A 17,756-nucleotide genomic window follows, 5' to 3' on the forward strand; every position below is an offset into this window, starting at 1 on the left:
AACCAATATTGACTTAGTGAGAATTTTCAAATATTTTCAATAACTTAATAAATTTGTATGCATTTCGGCTCCGGCTAAAAAGCAATTAACATCATCGATGTAGTGGAAAATGGAGAGGAAAATTTAATTTTAGAATTGGGCTCAATTTATTGAAATTTCATTGCATGCAATCTCATTTGCATGTTTTCCAACCATTGAATCTAACGGTGCGGTCAGATACGAGGAAAGCGAATTGAAGAAGGAGAAAAGGTTGTCCGCCCAACTACGACGTCGTTTTGACGAATTTGCAGATCAAAGTCACGCTTCGTCCTCTTCTTCCTCCTCCCGCTGCTGCATCCTCTTAGCCTTCGTCCTCCTCCTGAACTGCGCCTGCCTGGTCAATCCATGTCCATGTCCGCCCTGCAACAAGAGCTCGCCCCTCGTGCTTGAAGCTTCTCTACAGAAATCGCCCTCCGAAGCAGACGACGCGAAGGCCATCAATCATTCAATCCCCATGAACAGACCTTCCTAAATCACTCCCGCCGCCGTCACTCTGATGCGGGCTCCTCAATCGAACAATGCTCACGCTCAAACACGTGAGCAAGACCAGGGCCCTTCTGCTTCCCCAGTCCATCATCGTCCTCGACCACGCCCTCCTCGCCACCGCCGCCGCCGCCCCCCCTCCGCCGCCGCCGCCCCCCTCCGCCGCCTCCCTCCTCCGCGCGCCGCAGCGGGCCGGCGCCGCCCTCAGCACGACGGAGCTCGTGCTCTCCTTCGCGGAGTGGTTCCAGTCCAGCAAGAATTCCCTGTTCGACAGGATCTTCGAGATCCTGGGCTCGAGCCCCGACGACGGCCGGGGCCCGCCCGACTCGGCGCTCTCGTGGCTGGGCCTCCGCCTGACGGAGCGCCTCGTGCTGGACGTCCTCGACTACGGGACGAGGAGACACGGCGGCGTGCTTCCTTGCCTCAAGTTCTTCGACTGGGCGGGCCGTCAGCGCGGGTTCTACCACACTCGCGCGACCTTCCATGCGATCCTTAAGATCCTGTCGACCGCCAAGCTCATGTCGCTGATGATCGACTTCCTCGAGAGCTGTCAGGTGCAGAATTACTTCCACAGGATTAGGTTTAATGATACATTGGTAATGGGGTATGCGGTCGCTGGGAAGCCCGAGTTTGCACTCCAGCTGTTTGGTAAAATGCGCTTTCGGGGTTTGGACTTGGATACGTTCGCCTATCACGTGTTCTTGAACGCGTTGGTGGAGGAGAGCTGCTTCGACGCTGTCGAGATGGTCGCGAAGCAGATTTCACTGAGGGGGTTCGAGAGCGAGATCACGCACTCGATCATGATGAAGTGCTTTTGCAAGCGGAAGCAGATGGACAAGGCAGAGGAGTATTTGCGCAGGTTGGCTAGTGAAGGAAAGAATTTGAGCGAGCACTTGTTGTGCACGTTTGTCGATGCTCTTTGCCGGGATGAGAAGTTTGAGCAGGCATGTGCTTTGGTGGAGGAGTTTGCGGAGATAGGATTCGGGCCAATGGACCGTGTTTATGGTGTGTATTTGGGAGACCTTGTCCGAGCTGGGAAAATAGACAGAGCCTTGGAGTTCTTTCAGTCCAAGAAGTATTTGGAGGGATATATTCCTGATATGTATCGCTATAATATGTTGATATGCAAGCTTTTGAGGCAAAATCGTCTTGAGGAGGTGTTTGACATGCTGATGGAGATGAAGGAAGCTCACGTTCTACCTGATAAGGTCACCCTAAATGCTGCTCTATGCTTCTTTTGTAAAGCTGGAATGGTGGAAGTTGCCCTTAAATTGTTTGATTTGAGGGCCGAATTCGGGCTCTCCATCAACGGGATGGCTTACAACTATTTGATCAATACATTGTGCGGCGATGGGAGCACGGACGAAGCATATCGTGTCTTGAAGAACTCTATGGTGCAAGGTCATTTCCCGGGTAAAAAAACCTTCGACGTCCTGGCAGATGCTTTGTGCAGTGAGGGAAAGCTTGATAAGATGAAGGAGTTGGTGGGCGCAGCGCTGGATCGGAAGTTTATGCCTAGTTTTCCCGCATATGAAAAGTTCATATTGGCCCTGTGTAGGGCTAGGAGGGTAGAAGAAGCTTACTTGATACATGGGGAGATCAATAAGGTTGCTCGTTTCACCAGGAAAACAGCTAACTTGAACTTGATTCGTGGCTTTAACAGGTCAGGTAGGGGGGATATTGCGGCCAGGCTTCTTATTGAGATGCAAGATAAGGGTCATGTTGTGGGTAGGCCATTGTTCAGGGCGGTAATCTGCTGCTTTTTTTCCATGGAAAATCCAGAAAACCGATTCCTAAGATTCCTGGAAATGAAGCTGTCTCGTAGTGAACCAAGCATTCAGTTGTATAAGAACTTCATTGATGGAGCTGGGCATGCCAAGAGACCTGAACTGGCTAGAGAAGTGTATGAGATGATGAAGAGAAATGGCATTCAACCCGATGTGCAGGCTGACTTTCTCATGTTACAGAGTTATCTAAAGAGCGAGAAAGTTTCGGACGCTCTCAATTTTTTTAGCGATATATGCCAAAGGAGAGAGGTTAGCACAAAACTTTACAATACCCTTATTGTTGGTCTCTGCAGGATTGGAAAGGCAGACGTTGCACGGGAGTACATGAGCCAGATGAAGGAAAAGGGGTTGGTTCCAAATGCTGAATGTTATGAGCTTCTCGTGCAGCTCCTGTGCTCGCAAGGGGAGTATGATGCTGCATTTAATGCTATTGCTGACTTGAAGAACGTCAGACGCCCCATCACAGCCTTTATTGGCAATGTGCTTCTGTTGCATTCCTTGAAAAGCCCAAGGCTATACATGGCATGGGCACGTTCAAGCAAAGAGTATGATCATATATCTGAGATTTCAGAGCTTGGAAAACTCCTTAGAGCATTTACTGGTGGAATTATAACCGGTGAAGATGTCGTGGACACAGAAGAATTGATCAAACGATGCTTCCGGCCCAATATTTACACTTACAACATGTTACTGAGAAAACTGTGCATGACTGATGTGGACGGTGCTATCGAGCTCTCCAACAAGATATGCAAAATGGGATTCGAACCTAACCTGTGGACTTATGACATTTTAGTGCATTCTCTTATCATGCATGGAAGAGCAACCGAGGCTAGGAAATGGGTGAAGGAGATTAGTTGTACGTACCCGTCTCGCCGGGTCTTTAGATATTTGTCGGGCCGGCAGTCATCGCCGGCCGCAATTTACTTGTAGCCATTCAGAATAGCACCTCAATTTTGGTAAGAAATGATATGCTTGCCATTTTGGTCTGACGGTTGTGTCAATTGTCAAAATGGCGTCGACCCGTGTACATTACAATTTTTTCGTGAGGTATGCTCTAGTCGAAGGAGAGAATCATATGTAAGTTTTGCTCTTTACCATGTCGAATAATCTAATAAGCATTTGCTTTGATTCTTGGTGGTGCTGTCTGCATCACGGTCTACTGCATCACACAAAAGTTTTATGTTCACGTCATCACTGACTCCTAGCTGGTTACTTCTGCTCATCTTCTTCCCTCCTTCACAGGTAAATTCTTTGCCTCTTGCTTCTTGTGCTTCATTCTGGTTTCTGAGCTAATGCTTTACTCTGTGACGAGTCTGATATCGATGGCGACACTGCATCTTGTTTGATCCTGCGGATGATTTGGACTGTCGGATTTGGCGAGTCCCTAGTGCGGTGGGCATATCGCGATGGTTGCAATCTCTGTGTCCGCAATAAACCGAGTCGACACGAGAATTTCCGACGATTCATTGCGCTATCCATTTGACTTTAGAAAAGCACATGATTATGCATATGGCACAAATTGGCTCTCCTTTGTAATTTCAATTTCAGTTTGTAGCTATGAGAAGGTTGACAGATTGGCATGTCCCTTTAAAGAAACTATATCCCAGCATTGATGGCCTTTTGCTTTCTTTTGGAGAGGTTAGGGAAGTTTTATAAGATTGCGTGTTTGTCTATCACAAACTTTTTAATTTCCTGCAATTTCGACCCAAAACTTTTTTGAAAAAATACATGCGAATCTACATTAAAATGTGTATGCAATAAATTTTTTTTAGGTGTTTCGGGCTAAGAAAAGTGGAAGTAATTGGCACGTAAGATTTAGATTAAACAAAAAGTACAAAATAGAATTCAATTCAAACATGCCAAAAAGAGGGAAATCACATAATTTTTTACCCAAAAAAAGTATAGTACGGTCGAAAAATGATTAACATGGGTCATCATTTATTGAGGCTCGTACCTTGGCGCAAACAGTGTAGAATCGAAAAATGTGGCTATATAAATGGTGGCGATACGATTCGTACGGACGGATTAACATGATGGTGTAAGTTATTCCGATCCTGCTTATTGGTTTGATATATCTATTAAATGTATGAAATTATAATTCAAAAATTCAATAAAACGGTCAATCAATGTACATACTTGCATCACAAGAAAATATTCTTTTCGGGATGACCATTAGTGCCCTTGCAACTCCACAACATTAAAAAAACATTTGCACGACACTGGACGAGAGTAGGTGCATCCCACGAGCTTGTTCACGGACAAAACTGCAGTTCAAAATTTCGAGAGAACCATCAATCAATACAGGGGCCTTTAAGTAATATCAGCTCATTCACGGACAAAATATAGAGCGAAATCCAATAGAATAGTAGTTATTTAATTAATTAAATTACATTACAAATAGTATTGACATTACGTTATGCCTCGCGCTCTTTATAAGGTGTTTTAAGCCCGTTTAAGTTTCGTTCTCTTATATTCACTTTAATAATAATAATAAAAAAGAAATCCTCAGGCAAAGAGAAAAAGAAAACAGAAAAGGGATTGGACTGATATAAATTAGGAATTTTCCGTGGCAAAATCGTAATTTCCTGGGAATCCCAGTGGTGAAATAGACCGCCTCGAATGTAGTAGTAGTTAGGGTCGGCACCGTCTTCCTCCATACTCGTCCGCTGGTGAACGTTGCTTCGGGTAGAGAGAGCAGAGGGAGAGAGAGAGAGAGAGAGAGAGAGAGAGAGAGAGAGAGATGGCCGTAGCAGCTCCGGGCCACCTCAACGTCAACGAGTCGCCGTCGTGGGGATCGAGGAGCGTCGACTGCTTCGAGAAGCTGGAGCAGATCGGCGAAGGCACTTACGGGTTCGTTCCTTCGTTCGTTCTCCCTCTTCGATGCCGCCTTCGCTCGCTCGCTTCCTCTCCAATTCTTCTTCTGCCCGTCGTGCAGTTTCCTGGGTTCGATTTCGTGTTCTTCTAGGGTTTACGTGTGGTTTAGCTGTTGGATTTGATGTATATATCTCGTAATTCATGCGTCGGTTTCATTTCCTTTTTTTTGTAGGTATGGTTTCTATGGTTATTTATGCATCTGATGATGACTCGATGAGCGATTCGATCCTGTTTGTCCAGTATCTCTCATTTGGAAAATTAGGATTTCTTTTATTTACAGGATCCTCCTTTTTTTTTTTCCCCACTTCTTGTTTTTTTTTTTTTCTGGGGATGGGGCTGGATGTTCTTGTGTAGTTCCCAGTCGATGCATGTCCAGGTTGTTCCCGTTGAAAGACGGAACTTTTAGAGCTCTGGGTCGGTCGGGCGGAGCGAGTTTCGAGTTTTTGTAGATCCCTTGTATTAGAATGGGAATTTTTGTAACTGTGTATATTGATGAATTGACCATAATGGAATGTGCTGATTTTCCTCCTCTCCTGCTTCGGGTTGTAATTTTTCTTTAGCTCGGGCTGCTTCGAGCTGTGATTTTTTCTTTGTCGTGATTCGATGGTCATCACAGTTTGAAATCACTAAGGCAGCCTCTCTATAGTAGCTGGAGAAGGCTGGCATATGTCTAGCTCTTCCCGGAATCAACAATGTGGGAGTCTTGTGACACTCTTTCTTATAGTTGAGTTGCAAGCCAATGCTAAGACCCATTTTGTACTGATCATTAGAGGAAACAAATTCACGTGTCCGGTTTGTTTTAAGAAAAATGTACAATATAATGAGAGGTAACAGCATCCCTGCTTTCTTCTGTAAAATGAAAGCTTGATGTTATCATTAATTAACCTTAGCGTATCGTAACTACAAGGGCAATCTAGAAAATCATGTGTCCATGTGTCTTACTATTTGGAGTGCAGTTATTTTAATTTCCTACTCTTGTTATTGCATCTAATGGGGCCTTATGCGACAAAATGAGTCGCTTAAACACGTTTCACTTGCATACCATATGAGCTGAACTCCCTCGTTCACGGCCAAAGAAACATGGATAATTGAAGAAATAATTCAACTAGACCGAATGATCACCTTGTATAAAAGATGTTATTGGGGACAAAAATACATATTTGGAGACTAAAAACGGCATATATAGGAGCTTTAGTGTGATTTATCCTCACTTCAGCGATAAAAAAGATAGCCTTAAACGGTCGATTGTATGGCTATTTTTTCCTTGATCATGCATATGTATGACACATGACTTGTAAGAAAGAGGAGGTAACTTCTGGCCAGAGGATGACATTCTATTAAGAGTCCTTTTCTGAGCTTATTATGTGAATTTTCTTTTTTGACTCTTGTATGAATTTCTTCTTCAATTCCAGTTTCCCTCAGCTCAGTAACGTTCCATTGTTTGACGTGTGCATCATATGGTTCAGATGGTTTGGTTCATTGATGAGTTCCGCACTTTATTTTTTATATGTTGTTAATATTGTAAAATAACTTTGACTCTGCTCAAATTTTTTCTATAGTTTCTTTTAGAAAATTTTATTTGATTATTTGTCGGTGACAGCTTTGACTGCTATTTCAATTAAGTAGGTTGTGCTTAACTGTGCTATGTGGCAATAGCCCAGTACCTTCTGCAAACGTGTTTGAGAAGTGCTGCCAAACATATGTATTGGCATTTTATGTGATGGCTATAACTAATTATATAACGGTTGAGGCTGTGCAACATATTCTACAAGAAAAAGTGATGTAAAAAGAACCTTGCTTTGTGATTCTCATCCCTACCTAATGCATGCAGTCAAGTTTACATGGCTAAAGAGAAAAAAACTGGTGAAATCGTGGCTCTGAAGAAGATTCGGATGGACAATGAGAGAGAAGGGGTATGTCTTATACAGTTTTCTCGTTTTCCTTTTGGTGCTTTAACAAGCTTAAGTTGGATATCAAATAATTTAGGAATCGTTAGTCGAAAATGCTCTGAGATGATTATTGAATGTATCGTCTAGATTGTGATTGTTTCTTACCCCTCATCTGTAGTTTCCAATAACTGCGATACGTGAGATCAAAATTTTGAAGAAACTCCATCATGAAAATGTGATCAAGCTGAAGGAAATCGTGACTTCTCCAGGTAATGTGATTAAATCGGCTATCTGTTGACCTAGGCATCTATCAATCTATCCTGTTCTAAGATATGTTCTGTAATATTTTATTTAATACGTGATTGGTGATTATATTTCAACCGACCTCTATCATCCATGCAGGTCCTGAAAAAGACGAGCAAGGAAGGCCAGGCAAGTAATTTTTTACAGGGCTCTGCAGTTTAGCTTCGTACGATATTACAGCCTACACAAAAAGGATGCGGACAGATACATGCTTAATGCATAGAACATGAATGTTCTTATGTAGGCATGTAGAGAAATTTTTTGTGCTGTGCACGTATGTGCATCCAGCTATATACATACTGGAGGAATATATAGTTTCATGAGTCTAGAAGAAAAGAAAGAGAGCTGATCTAATGGACTTGATTTTACATTCTTAATTTGTTCTCAAATGAGGATATTGGATGTCTGACGTGAGATGGGCAAATTGGACTGCAGAGGGAAACAAGTATAAAGGTGGCATCTACATGGTTTTTGAATACATGGACCATGATCTAACTGGCCTTGCCGATCGTCCAGGGATGAGATTTTCTGTTGCCCAAATAAAGGTATTAAATGTTCATTATCCTCATTGTGACAGTCAGAGAAATGGTCAGTTCTAATCTTTTCTTTCCTTTTCTGCCCCTTCACAGTGCTATATGAGACAGCTTTTGACAGGGCTTCATTATTGTCATATTAATCAAGTTCTTCATCGTGATATAAAAGGTACAGATTGCTTTGATCAGTTGCATTTTTTCTGACCGATGATGCTGAGTTTTCTTGTATGTGGTGCAGGGTCTAATCTTCTTATTGACAATGAGGGAAACCTGAAGCTTGCAGACTTTGGCCTCGCTCGATCTTTCTCAAATGATCACAATGCAAACCTCACCAACCGTGTTATAACATTGTGGTATAGGTCTGTGCTCTTGAAAAGGGTTGGATTAAATCTGTTGGACGAATAGTTTCATTAGTCTTCAACGTTTCTTCAGTCAAGCAGCATACTGATAAATCAGTAGGGTGCAGAAGCATGCATGCAGTATCGTGAGCATGCATGCAGTATCCATGCACGTGCGTGGGACTTTGTCATGGAGAGACCCAACTCTAATCTTTTATTGCTCCCCCTGTAGACCTCCGGAATTGCTGCTTGGGGCAACAAAATACGGTCCAGCTGTTGATATGTGGTCTGTGGGTTGCATTTTTGCTGAACTTCTCCACGGGAAGCCAATTTTTCCTGGAAAAGATGAGGTAATATCATCTGTAGTGTTCTTTGTGCTACCTCTCTTTGTTGCAGATAATGCTGGGAAGACCACGGGATTTAGTTACTTTTGAAAAGAAAAATAGAGCTTTGGTGATAAGATAACTACTAGGGATATACTCTACTTGGTTTTAGTATTTTAGATGCTTTTATGTAGTTTTGTTGTCCCTCCCATTGATTGCTAGTTGATATATTTTGTCAATCATGTGCTTTTTATTAACTTTTGTAGCCAGAGCAATTGAACAAGATTTTTGAGCTTTGTGGAGCTCCAGATGAGATCAACTGGCCTGGTGTCTCAAAGATTCCCTGGTACAACAACTTCAAGCCGACCCGGCCAATGAAGAGACGCCTCAGGGAGGTGTTCAGACAGTAAGCAACTCAATGCCACAAAATACTCGGTGGAATTTCCTGAAGGAACTGCAGCTGACTTCAGGGCCACAACCTATCTAGGTTTTGATGAATTTTGCATTTCCCTTACAGTTTTGACCGGCATGCTTTGGAGTTACTAGAAAGAATGTTAACCCTCGATCCTTCTCAGGTAATACTCCATAAAACTTCTGTTTTTCTGTTCATCATTGGTCTCGTGGCTATGAGATGCACCAGGTCGCTCTCTCTTTTCTTCATTTTGCTTGAGGCCTAATTACTAAAATCATTTCTATTATGAGGGAAAATTTTATAAACCATCCACACTTTTCATCTTCATATCAATTAACATCCTCAGTTTTGGAAATCTACATTTTACATCTCACGCAAAACGCCAAAGCTAAAAAGACCAAAGTACCTTCAACTACTTCTCTCTGTCTCTCTCTTAGACCATCTTGTGTTTTGCGCTCTCTTCTCTCTGCCATAGCCGATCATCCAATTGGGGAATGCACTTCCATAAGCTGAAAAAAATTGAGGAAGCGCAAATGAGCTGCAATTGACATGGAGTTTTACGTTGTGATTTTCTTTTGTTGCGTGCAGAGAATATCTGCGAAGGATGCGCTTGATGCAGAGTATTTCTGGACTGACCCATTGCCTTGTGATCCAAAGAGGTCTCTGCTCTGCTCCTACTTTAATCTTTTATTTACAATTTTTTTTATTTCCCAGATTAATTGTCATTTGGCAACCATTATGCTATCTCAAGTATGTCTATTTGACTATGGAACTCGACGCCGCAGTTTACCTAAATACGAGTCATCGCATGAGTTCCAGACAAAGAAGAAGCGCCAGCAGCAGAGGCAACACGAGGAAACAGCCAAGCGTCAGAAATTGCAGCATCCTCCTCAGCATCCCCGGCTGCCACCTGTTCAGCAGTCAGGGCAAGCACATGCACAAATGAGGCCAGGACCCAACCAACTCATGCATGGTTCCCAGCCCCCTGTGGCGGCAGGCCCGCCAGGACACCATTATGGAAAGCCTCGTGGACCATCAGGAGGAGCTGGGAGGTATCCTTCCGGTGGAAACCCTGGTGGCGGGTACAATCACCCGAATCGCGGTGGTCAAGGAGGCAGTGGAGGTTATAACAGCGGGCCATATCCTCCTCAGGGGCGAGCTCCGCCGTATGGTTCAAGTGGAATGCCAGGTGCCGGACCTCGAGGTGGTGGGGGTACTAACTATGGTGTTGGTCCATCAAATTATCCTCAAGGTGCTGGGCCTTACGGTGGGTCTGGTGCTGGTCGCGGGTCAAACATGATGGGCGGTAACCGGAATCAGCAGTATGGCTGGCAGCAGTAAAATTTCCACCAGTCGCTGCTGTTGTGATAAAAGGTTCTTGAATTGTGGTTGTAGTTATTTATGACGACACTATTTCAGTGAAAGAGCAAAGAGGATCCACATACAAGAGTTGTTACGCTATACATCCTTTTACCATTAGAGCTTGAAGCAATGTTGGTATGCCAGCATTGCTAATTAAATGATCGATAGTGTATGTAAAATCAGTGTCGCAGCATTGTAATCTTGGCTTTGTCGAGGCTGTGCTTGAATAATGGTTTCCAATTGATTTCAATGACGACATACAGACCACTCGTTACGGGATTATGAGATTTGCAATGATGTGTTCTAGTTATCTCCATTGATCATTTATCTGAACAAGGAAAACTTGCGTGACAATGAGATTATTCAAAATCCAGTTCCCAATTGTGCTAGATCCTAGTTACAAGTTTGGCAGTATTGGAAGAATTGGCACTGTTAAAGCCGAAGTAATTGTTGCTCAGTTTGATCTGTAAGGCCTCTTCTGGTTCAGGAATCAGATTCCTCAAAGGGAGGATTTCAAATTCCAGCATTTTCCATGTTTAGACAAAAATCTTTGGATTCCATACCAAGATAGAATTCTTCAAAAATGGAATCGGATTATTTAGCTATAGTTAGGATCGTGATCTTATTCGACACTTTTATAACTTTAAAACTATTAAAAACTTGATTCCACCACCGACCGCTGCCACCATCAGCCTCCGGCGACAGTCATTGGCCGATGGACTCCACTACTGATCGGCGGGCACCGACCACAGACTCCACTGCTGATCAACTACAACAGTCGCCGCTGGAAGGGTAATAGTCATGGGGAAGAGCGGTGGCCGGTGGTAGGGAGGTTTTGGATAAGGGTGATTCAGGGTTAAATCATATTTATTTTCTAATTTTTTTGATTTGATGATTTTGCACTTTATGTGGCGCCAGAAAAAATTTCGTAATATAAAGACAACACATGTACTCCTACGGTCCATATCTGGAAAAACCGACCGATAATGAAAGGCTTAACGTTGAAATTTCAAAAAATAAAGAGAAAGTTCTGAATTTCGGGCAAAAGTAGAAGGACCGACAGTGCCAATTGACCAGAGAAATGTACAGAACAGGCTAGCTCAAACCTTCATCTACTTAAAGTATTAAAAATCAGGAAACATCTTTGATACTGAAGGCAACCAATTTACATACAAATCACTGTTGGTCTATTTACATCAGAACTAGTCTTAACCAGCAAACACTAGAGCAAGGCTACTAAAACCCCCTGACCCAGATATTTCCTTAAAACACAAACAGAAAAGGGGAAGTATATTTGATACCCCCGTTGGAGAAAGCCTAATGTACTATACAAACGCAATCTTTTTACTCATCTCGTGTATATATGAACCAGCGGCATGCGCATTACAGTTCAAGTGACATCAATAGTCTCTGATCTTTTGATGTAGGAGCTGAAGCAGCTTCAACGATCTGCACATGTTTGAGAAAAACAAATGAACCTCAATGTTTTCAGAGAATTCTTCAACAAGAAGCAAAAGAAATAGGATATGGTAGGAGTAGTGGAATGGCAAATGAAGATGCTGCCTCTACCCTCATACGCGCAATATATGAATATAGGGTGGGCATGGGCATTCTTGAGGATGCCACAAGACTGAAGAAAATGCTTTGAGACAGTAAAAGCAGGTGGCCACAATGATAAATGCTATATTTTGGTTGCACCTACAAATTTGAATCAGACCTAATTCTTAAAATTTCCAAAATTCACGACACTAGCTGTGTCACACTAAGGCTGCGAATGATAACCATTCTGTTTCTCTATTTCTGTTCTAGAAATAGGTTTGGAACATAAATCCATTTGGTAACGCAATTCCATTTTCTATTTCTGGAACAAATTTTTGTTCAAGAAATAGGTTTGAAACAGAAATCAGAAGTTAAAAATGTTTTGCTTCTTTATTTCTGGAACAAAATTGAGAAAAATTCTTTTCATCTCTCGTCCTCGTTACTAGCCGGTCGCCCACCCGCCGCCCATTGCCGCCCACTTGTCCGCTGCCACTGGTTGCCGCCACCCGCCGCCGCCGCCCACCTCCCACTGCCGGCCGTCGTGGGCCGCCTTCCACCGGCCGCTGTCTCCCGCCGCCGGCCGCCCTCCTCCTGCCGCTCACCTCCCATCACCGGGTACCGTCTCCCACCGCCGTCCACTGGCCACCGTCTCCCGCCACCGGCCGCCCTCCTCCCGCCGTTGCCCGCCTCCCACTGCCGACCACTGCCGGCCACCGTTTCCCGCCACCAGCCACCCTCCTTTCGCCGCTGCCTGCCGCTGCTGCCCGCCTCCCACCGCTTGCCACCGTCTCCCGGCGCCGGCCTCACTCCTCCCACCGCTACCCGCCTCCGGCCGCCCACCGCTGGCCAGCGCCCGCCGTCTATCGGCCACCGCTCCTGCCCCCGGCCGCCCGCCTGCCGCTGCCGTGGGTCGCCACCTGCAGTCCACCGGCCATTGTCCCCCACCGCCGACCGCCCTCCTCCCGTCTCCCACCGCCAGCCATCGTCTCCCGCCGCCGCCCACCTTCAGCCACCGCCCACCTCCCACCTTCAACCACCGCCCACCTCTCACCGCCGGCTGCCGTGGGCCGCCAGCCACAGTCTCCCACTGCTGGTCGCCCTCGTCTCGCCTTTGCCCTCCTCCCGTTGCCGACCGCCATCCTCCGCACTGGCCTCATCGCTGTCCGCCGCCGCCTCCCCCCGCCATCCACCGTCCGTTGCCACCGTCCGCTGCCCGCCATCCATTCTCCGGCCACTCGAGAGAGAAATTTTATACCGCTATCAAACAAATTTCTATTTCTGGAACATAAATTTTGTATCATTATCAAACGTGTTTTTTTGCTCAGAAACTCCTCTAGGAACAGAAATAGAAAAATCAATTTCTGGCCAGAAATTAATTTCTGAAACAGATTAATTGTCATTCGCAGCCTAAGAGTCTCCAGTTTCACAGAGCTGGAAGCTGTGCACCATAAGGGGTTCATAAACAGATTTGGACAGACTGAACCGGCTAGAAATCTTAGGGTTGTTCAGGTTTGAACAAAAGGAAATCGATTGTAAGCGGATATTTGAGTTGTTTCTAACCTATAGTAGTCATAACTTTACACTAATATGTCTACTAATAGCTTCAATTTAATAACAAAGCAAGTATCTATTTCTCCATGATGGAAATAAATAAATTGCTATAAGAGAAGTTCTAGCAAAGCTGCAACTATCCACAAAGACAATTTTCACATTGTGCTTCTGGAAAGACTATAAAGGTGATTGCACAACTGAAACTTAAATTTGGAACCTAAGTGTGTGTCCTTGAGACGCTTGTCCAAAGGGGATAAATGTGGCCATTTTGCACAAATCAAGAAAAAAAGGGAATTCAGACCTAGCATTGACCATTAGATGAGCCCGCCTAAGCTTGGGCCAGACCTACTATCAGGGTTAAGTTAGTCTTATCAAGCCTGCCCACGGAAAACCTTAAAAACCAATTATGAAAGTGCAGGCTTGGCCAGGCAAATCAATCTTCGCAGGATTGACCTATGAATCAAATTCAGACATATCCTTCATCTAGAACAAGCCCATTTGTTACATCAAGGGAAGTGAAAGCATAACAGCACGACTTGAGCAGAATGAACTCTTATTGATAAGAGAAAAGAGAACAAAGATGAAAAAGAAAAGGCTAAAAGTTACAAACAATGCATGAAAGTATCAACAGCAGCAATATATCAACTTGCTAACAAGTTTAAGCTAAGATAAGTAAGAACGCATGTGAAGAACTCAAGGAGAACTAAATCCCCCCAATAATGGGACACAAAGAAGTTGACCTTGAAGCCAGTTTTTTTGTACAATTTCTGAGCAGCCACATTATCAGCATTAACATGAACGTATAACTGCTTCATACCTGTAGCACCATCCAAACAAGGATGAAACTGTATATAACATACATAGTTTAGAGGTTGTAACTTCTATTGCTAGGATAGAATCATACCCGCCAAGTTTGCAATATCTGTGGCTAAATAAATCATATTAGATGCAATACCCTGGCACCGAGCAAACTTGGATACACAAACATTTGCAATATAAGCATACTTATGTGCATCGAAGGGCTCCTGATTTGCAAAGACTGTAGAAAATCTTTTCACCTCCTGGAAACCATAAGCAATGGCTACAGATGAGATTCCACTCCGAAGTAAAGTAGCAACTTATAAGGAGTGTCTTTCATGAAACTAGCTCTGTCATCTTATTTGAGATATTCAAGATCAAGATAACAGCTAGAAAAATCAGGTTGAGGGAAAAAGAATGAATACCCCTGGGTATGTTTCCCCTTGCATATACTGTCGAATACTAAGATCTAAAGTTCCAACGACACTACTTAGCACAGTTCTTCTCACATTTTTGTCTTCCTTCTTAACCTGCATGAGAGAACATAAGTAACAGACATAAGCAGTAACTTCGTTTACCAAGTTTTTGCAACTACTTTTTGACCTATTTCATTAAATAAGACACAGGGAGCAAATTTCAGTTGTTTACATAACTCTTGGACATTAGAAACTTCAAATCCTGTGCTACCATACGGATGTCCTGAGGTTTTGAGCCCCCAAAATTTCCAATATAGGAAAAGCCATGCAAAACTATAACTATGATGAACCATTGGTCAAATTGCCATAAGAATTTCACATTCACATTTGATAGATTGAAAATGCACAATAAGCGAATTAGAGTTTCCTTCCCACATGTAATACTGACTTTACAACCACGCTGTGCATGTACTCTTTTCAAACTAAACTAAGGTCTTGTTTGATAGACTAAAACAAAAACCAATATCAGATATGAATCAAATGCTAAATATTATTAGTTTCTCACCAAGTATGGAATTGTGAACAATATGGGTAAGTTTTAGCAACACAACTGGTAAGATTCTAGTTACCACCAAAAAATGGTTTCATCAAATGAATCATGTGACCATTTCAATTAAGTGATTTTTTACTTCAATATTTACTTAAGTTGCATGCAATTAAGCTGTCATCGAATGCACTTGATGATTTTAAGTGCAGACAATCTACAGTATTCAGAACTTAGTATGATTTTCAAACACACCCAAGTAAAAGCATCAAAGGGGACAAAATTCGATGACGTCCAGCCATGAATACTTAACAAGGCATGGCATTAGATTGAACACATTGCCTCTGATCAAGAGAGACTAACCATATGACGTCCAACATCTAGTATCTTCTTCAACTTGTAATCTTTTAGATGAGAAGACATATCTCTATTAAAATCGTTCTTCTCTCTCTTTTATCCATTTGCATGACTACTGTGTGAATATCATTTTACATCTCCAATGTAAAGGCTTCATATTGCAGCATACTCATGAAAAATCATTGATGAAAACAATATAAGATCAGGGGGTAAAAAAACATACCGTAACAAAACAAAAGCAGTTCAATGAATTTCCATCCTGCCCGAGGCATCTCCTCTTCAAAGCATAAAACTCCTGCCACATGCAAAGAAAAGATAAGAGTGACCTCATGAAAAAAATTGACAATATTGCATAAAGAAGCAAAGGTTAGCATTATCTACATCACCTTAAGGATGGACTAAACTAATTAAAACACAATTCAGGAATAGATCCATTACGAGAAATGTCATTTGAAAAGAAATTGCAAAAAACAAAGATCTCCTATATCGGAATTTGGGCAGATACTTATACATATATAGGGATATAGTTGATAGTCAGCATGAAGATAGATTTAGGAGTCTAGGAGCATAGGACCAATCGATACTATACCGCATGCCTCATATAGCTCAACTTTCAGTAGGCAATCTAGATTAACACATAACAACTCACCTGCTCCGCGTATGTTCTCTTATGATTGTCAATGTACCTGGAAAAGCAATTAATTACATCAAGCAATCAGCCAATTTGGATTCATCATTCAAGACATGGATGCCACTAGAAAATGACATTAGGCCACAAAAATGTATTCACAAGCCAGATGCAATGACACCTTAGTAGTAAAGAAACCGAAATTTAGAGCCACTGAACTGACCTCATATAGGACAGAGACTCCCAATGAGCTTCGGCTCGTAACCAGGCCGCTGTCTGCCAAGACATTCACACCCGACACAATCAAAACATAAATTGCACAAAAACAACAGATAAAAATGAAACAGCACCATCATATCTCACACACACACAAAAAAGAACACTAACCCAATATTCTTCATCCAAAACGGCTTCGCGGGCAACGAACCGCCCGAAGCTCCGCTTCAGCAACCCGCTGCATTCTTCGTCGCTCAGTTGCAACCGGTTAAAAGAGAGCTGAGGCATCCTGCTCGAAACATCGCCCTTCGAAACAGCTGGATGCTGTATGCTGTGCCCATTACCAATACCATTGTTGCTACTATTATGATCACAATGATGGGTTTCGATGGCCCTCCATTTGCTGAACGAAGCAGGGAACGTCTCCCTACGACCAACCCAATCCCAAAAAAATACATAAGAACAATCACCACCCAATTCGACCAAAAAAGCTCAAGTCAACGCATCGGACGAAACAGACAAAAAAGCAAAGCCTTTCATTTTCACAGCAAAGAACCGTAAGAATTCCTCCACCTACGAACCCGAATTGAGACCGGACGGAGAAGCGCTGGCCGCCGGGCCGAGCTTGAACCGGCCGGTTCCTCAGGACCTGGTGGGGGAAGGCCAGGAACTCCGGCGCCGACGTAAAGGAGACGCCTTTGCCCATCCTCGATTTCGAGGGGAGGAAAAGGAGGGAACTTTCAGGATTGGAGCAACTGGGTCGAGAGGGTACGGCGGGAATTCATGATGGGGAACCCAATTCGGAGAGTTCTGGTGCTCCTCGCGGGGCGCGGGCGCGAGACGGAGGCGAGACACGAGAGAGGAAAGTCTGCATCTTCGGCGTGGCGGCTCAGAGCGCAGAGAGAGAGAGAGAAGAGAGAGAAGATGGCAACAGTTGAGGAGATTGGATAATTTCTCTCTCTTCTTCTTCGTGTGTTTTTTTTTTTTATATATTTTTTCGTGTGGATAATACCGATGTCGTTTATTACGTGCTTGGGTCTAATCTTGAGTTCCAGGGGAAATTACCAGATTGCCCCTTTCGGTTTTTCCCCGCAATTACCGAACGTGTTCCTCTTTTTATTTCTGAATTTTGCTCGGGGGTTTGCAAAAAATAGACTCTAGATGGGTCCTTGTTTCCAATTTTTCCCAATTTAGGATGTGGCCGGTGAATTCAAATGAAATTTTTCGCTTTGAAAATTTATAAGATGAGTTCTCAACTTTACTCTTCATATATTAAGAACCTACAGCTGCCATCCCCACTTTTTACATCGAATTACAGCTCGTTGTTAGAATAATTAAATATTAAATCATATATTTATTAAATA

General features: G+C 43.3%; 3 protein-coding genes across 3 annotated transcripts; 2 read left to right on the plus strand and 1 right to left on the minus strand.

Annotated features, from left to right (window-relative positions):
- Positions 1-312: 312 nt before the first annotated feature.
- LOC115678493 (pentatricopeptide repeat-containing protein At1g71210, mitochondrial) lies at positions 313-3,437 on the plus strand. Its single transcript, XM_030601894.2, has one exon. The coding sequence runs from the start codon at positions 558-560 to the stop codon at positions 3,237-3,239; it is 2,682 nt and encodes an 893-aa protein (XP_030457754.2). The 5' UTR covers positions 313-557; the 3' UTR covers positions 3,240-3,437.
- Positions 3,438-4,945: 1,508 nt separating this feature from the next.
- Positions 4,946-10,622, plus strand: LOC115674151 (cyclin-dependent kinase C-2-like). Its single transcript, XM_056313505.1, has 13 exons — positions 4,946-4,996; positions 5,032-5,159; positions 7,015-7,096; positions 7,251-7,341; positions 7,475-7,504; positions 7,811-7,920; positions 8,005-8,077; positions 8,147-8,267; positions 8,479-8,596; positions 8,836-8,975; positions 9,087-9,144; positions 9,570-9,640; positions 9,767-10,622. Exons 2-13 carry the CDS (start codon positions 5,050-5,052, stop codon positions 10,320-10,322), a joined length of 1,560 nt encoding a protein of 519 aa, XP_056169480.1. The 5' UTR covers positions 4,946-4,996; positions 5,032-5,049; the 3' UTR covers positions 10,323-10,622.
- Positions 10,623-11,465: 843 nt separating this feature from the next.
- Positions 11,466-17,340, minus strand: LOC115676316 (uncharacterized). Its single transcript, XM_030599200.2, has 9 exons — positions 16,974-17,340; positions 16,564-16,819; positions 16,400-16,452; positions 16,198-16,234; positions 15,772-15,843; positions 14,657-14,761; positions 14,338-14,494; positions 14,174-14,250; positions 11,466-11,792 (listed from the first exon to the last, which is right to left on the minus strand). The coding sequence occupies exons 1-9, from the start codon at positions 17,096-17,098 to the stop codon at positions 11,727-11,729; spliced, it is 948 nt and encodes a 315-aa protein (XP_030455060.1). The 5' UTR covers positions 17,099-17,340; the 3' UTR covers positions 11,466-11,726.
- Between the last annotated feature and the right edge of the window lie 416 nt (positions 17,341-17,756).

This window comes from Syzygium oleosum, unplaced genomic scaffold, assembly GCF_021117445.2.
Source record: "Syzygium oleosum isolate NSW1041296 unplaced genomic scaffold, Sole_v2.1 Sole_v2.07, whole genome shotgun sequence".
NCBI lineage: Eukaryota > Viridiplantae > Streptophyta > Magnoliopsida > Myrtales > Myrtaceae > Syzygium > Syzygium oleosum.

What these genes read in the sequence shown, in the direction of transcription:
- LOC115678493 (XM_030601894.2), top strand. Translation starts at nt 558, where the DNA reads ATGCTCACGCTCAAACACGTGAGCAAGACCAGGGCCCTTCTGCTTCCC.
- LOC115674151 (XM_056313505.1), top strand. Translation starts at nt 5,050, where the DNA reads ATGGCCGTAGCAGCTCCGGGCCACCTCAACGTCAACGAGTCGCCGTCG. An exon ending in AGACGAGCAAGGAAGGCCAG is followed by an intron (nt 7,505 to 7,810) that starts GCAAGTAATTTT and finishes ATTGGACTGCAG; the next exon opens with AGGGAAACAAGTATAAAGGT. An exon ending in TAACCCTCGATCCTTCTCAG is followed by an intron (nt 9,145 to 9,569) that starts GTAATACTCCAT and finishes TGTTGCGTGCAG; the next exon opens with AGAATATCTGCGAAGGATGC.
- LOC115676316 (XM_030599200.2), bottom strand. Translation starts at nt 17,098, where the DNA reads ATGGGCAAAGGCGTCTCCTTTACGTCGGCGCCGGAGTTCCTGGCCTTC. An exon ending in TTTTGGATGAAGAATATTGG is followed by an intron (nt 16,453 to 16,563) that starts GTTAGTGTTCTT and finishes ATGTCTTGGCAG; the next exon opens with ACAGCGGCCTGGTTACGAGC. An exon ending in AGATATTGCAAACTTGGCGG is followed by an intron (nt 14,251 to 14,337) that starts GTATGATTCTAT and finishes ATGGTGCTACAG; the next exon opens with GTATGAAGCAGTTATACGTT.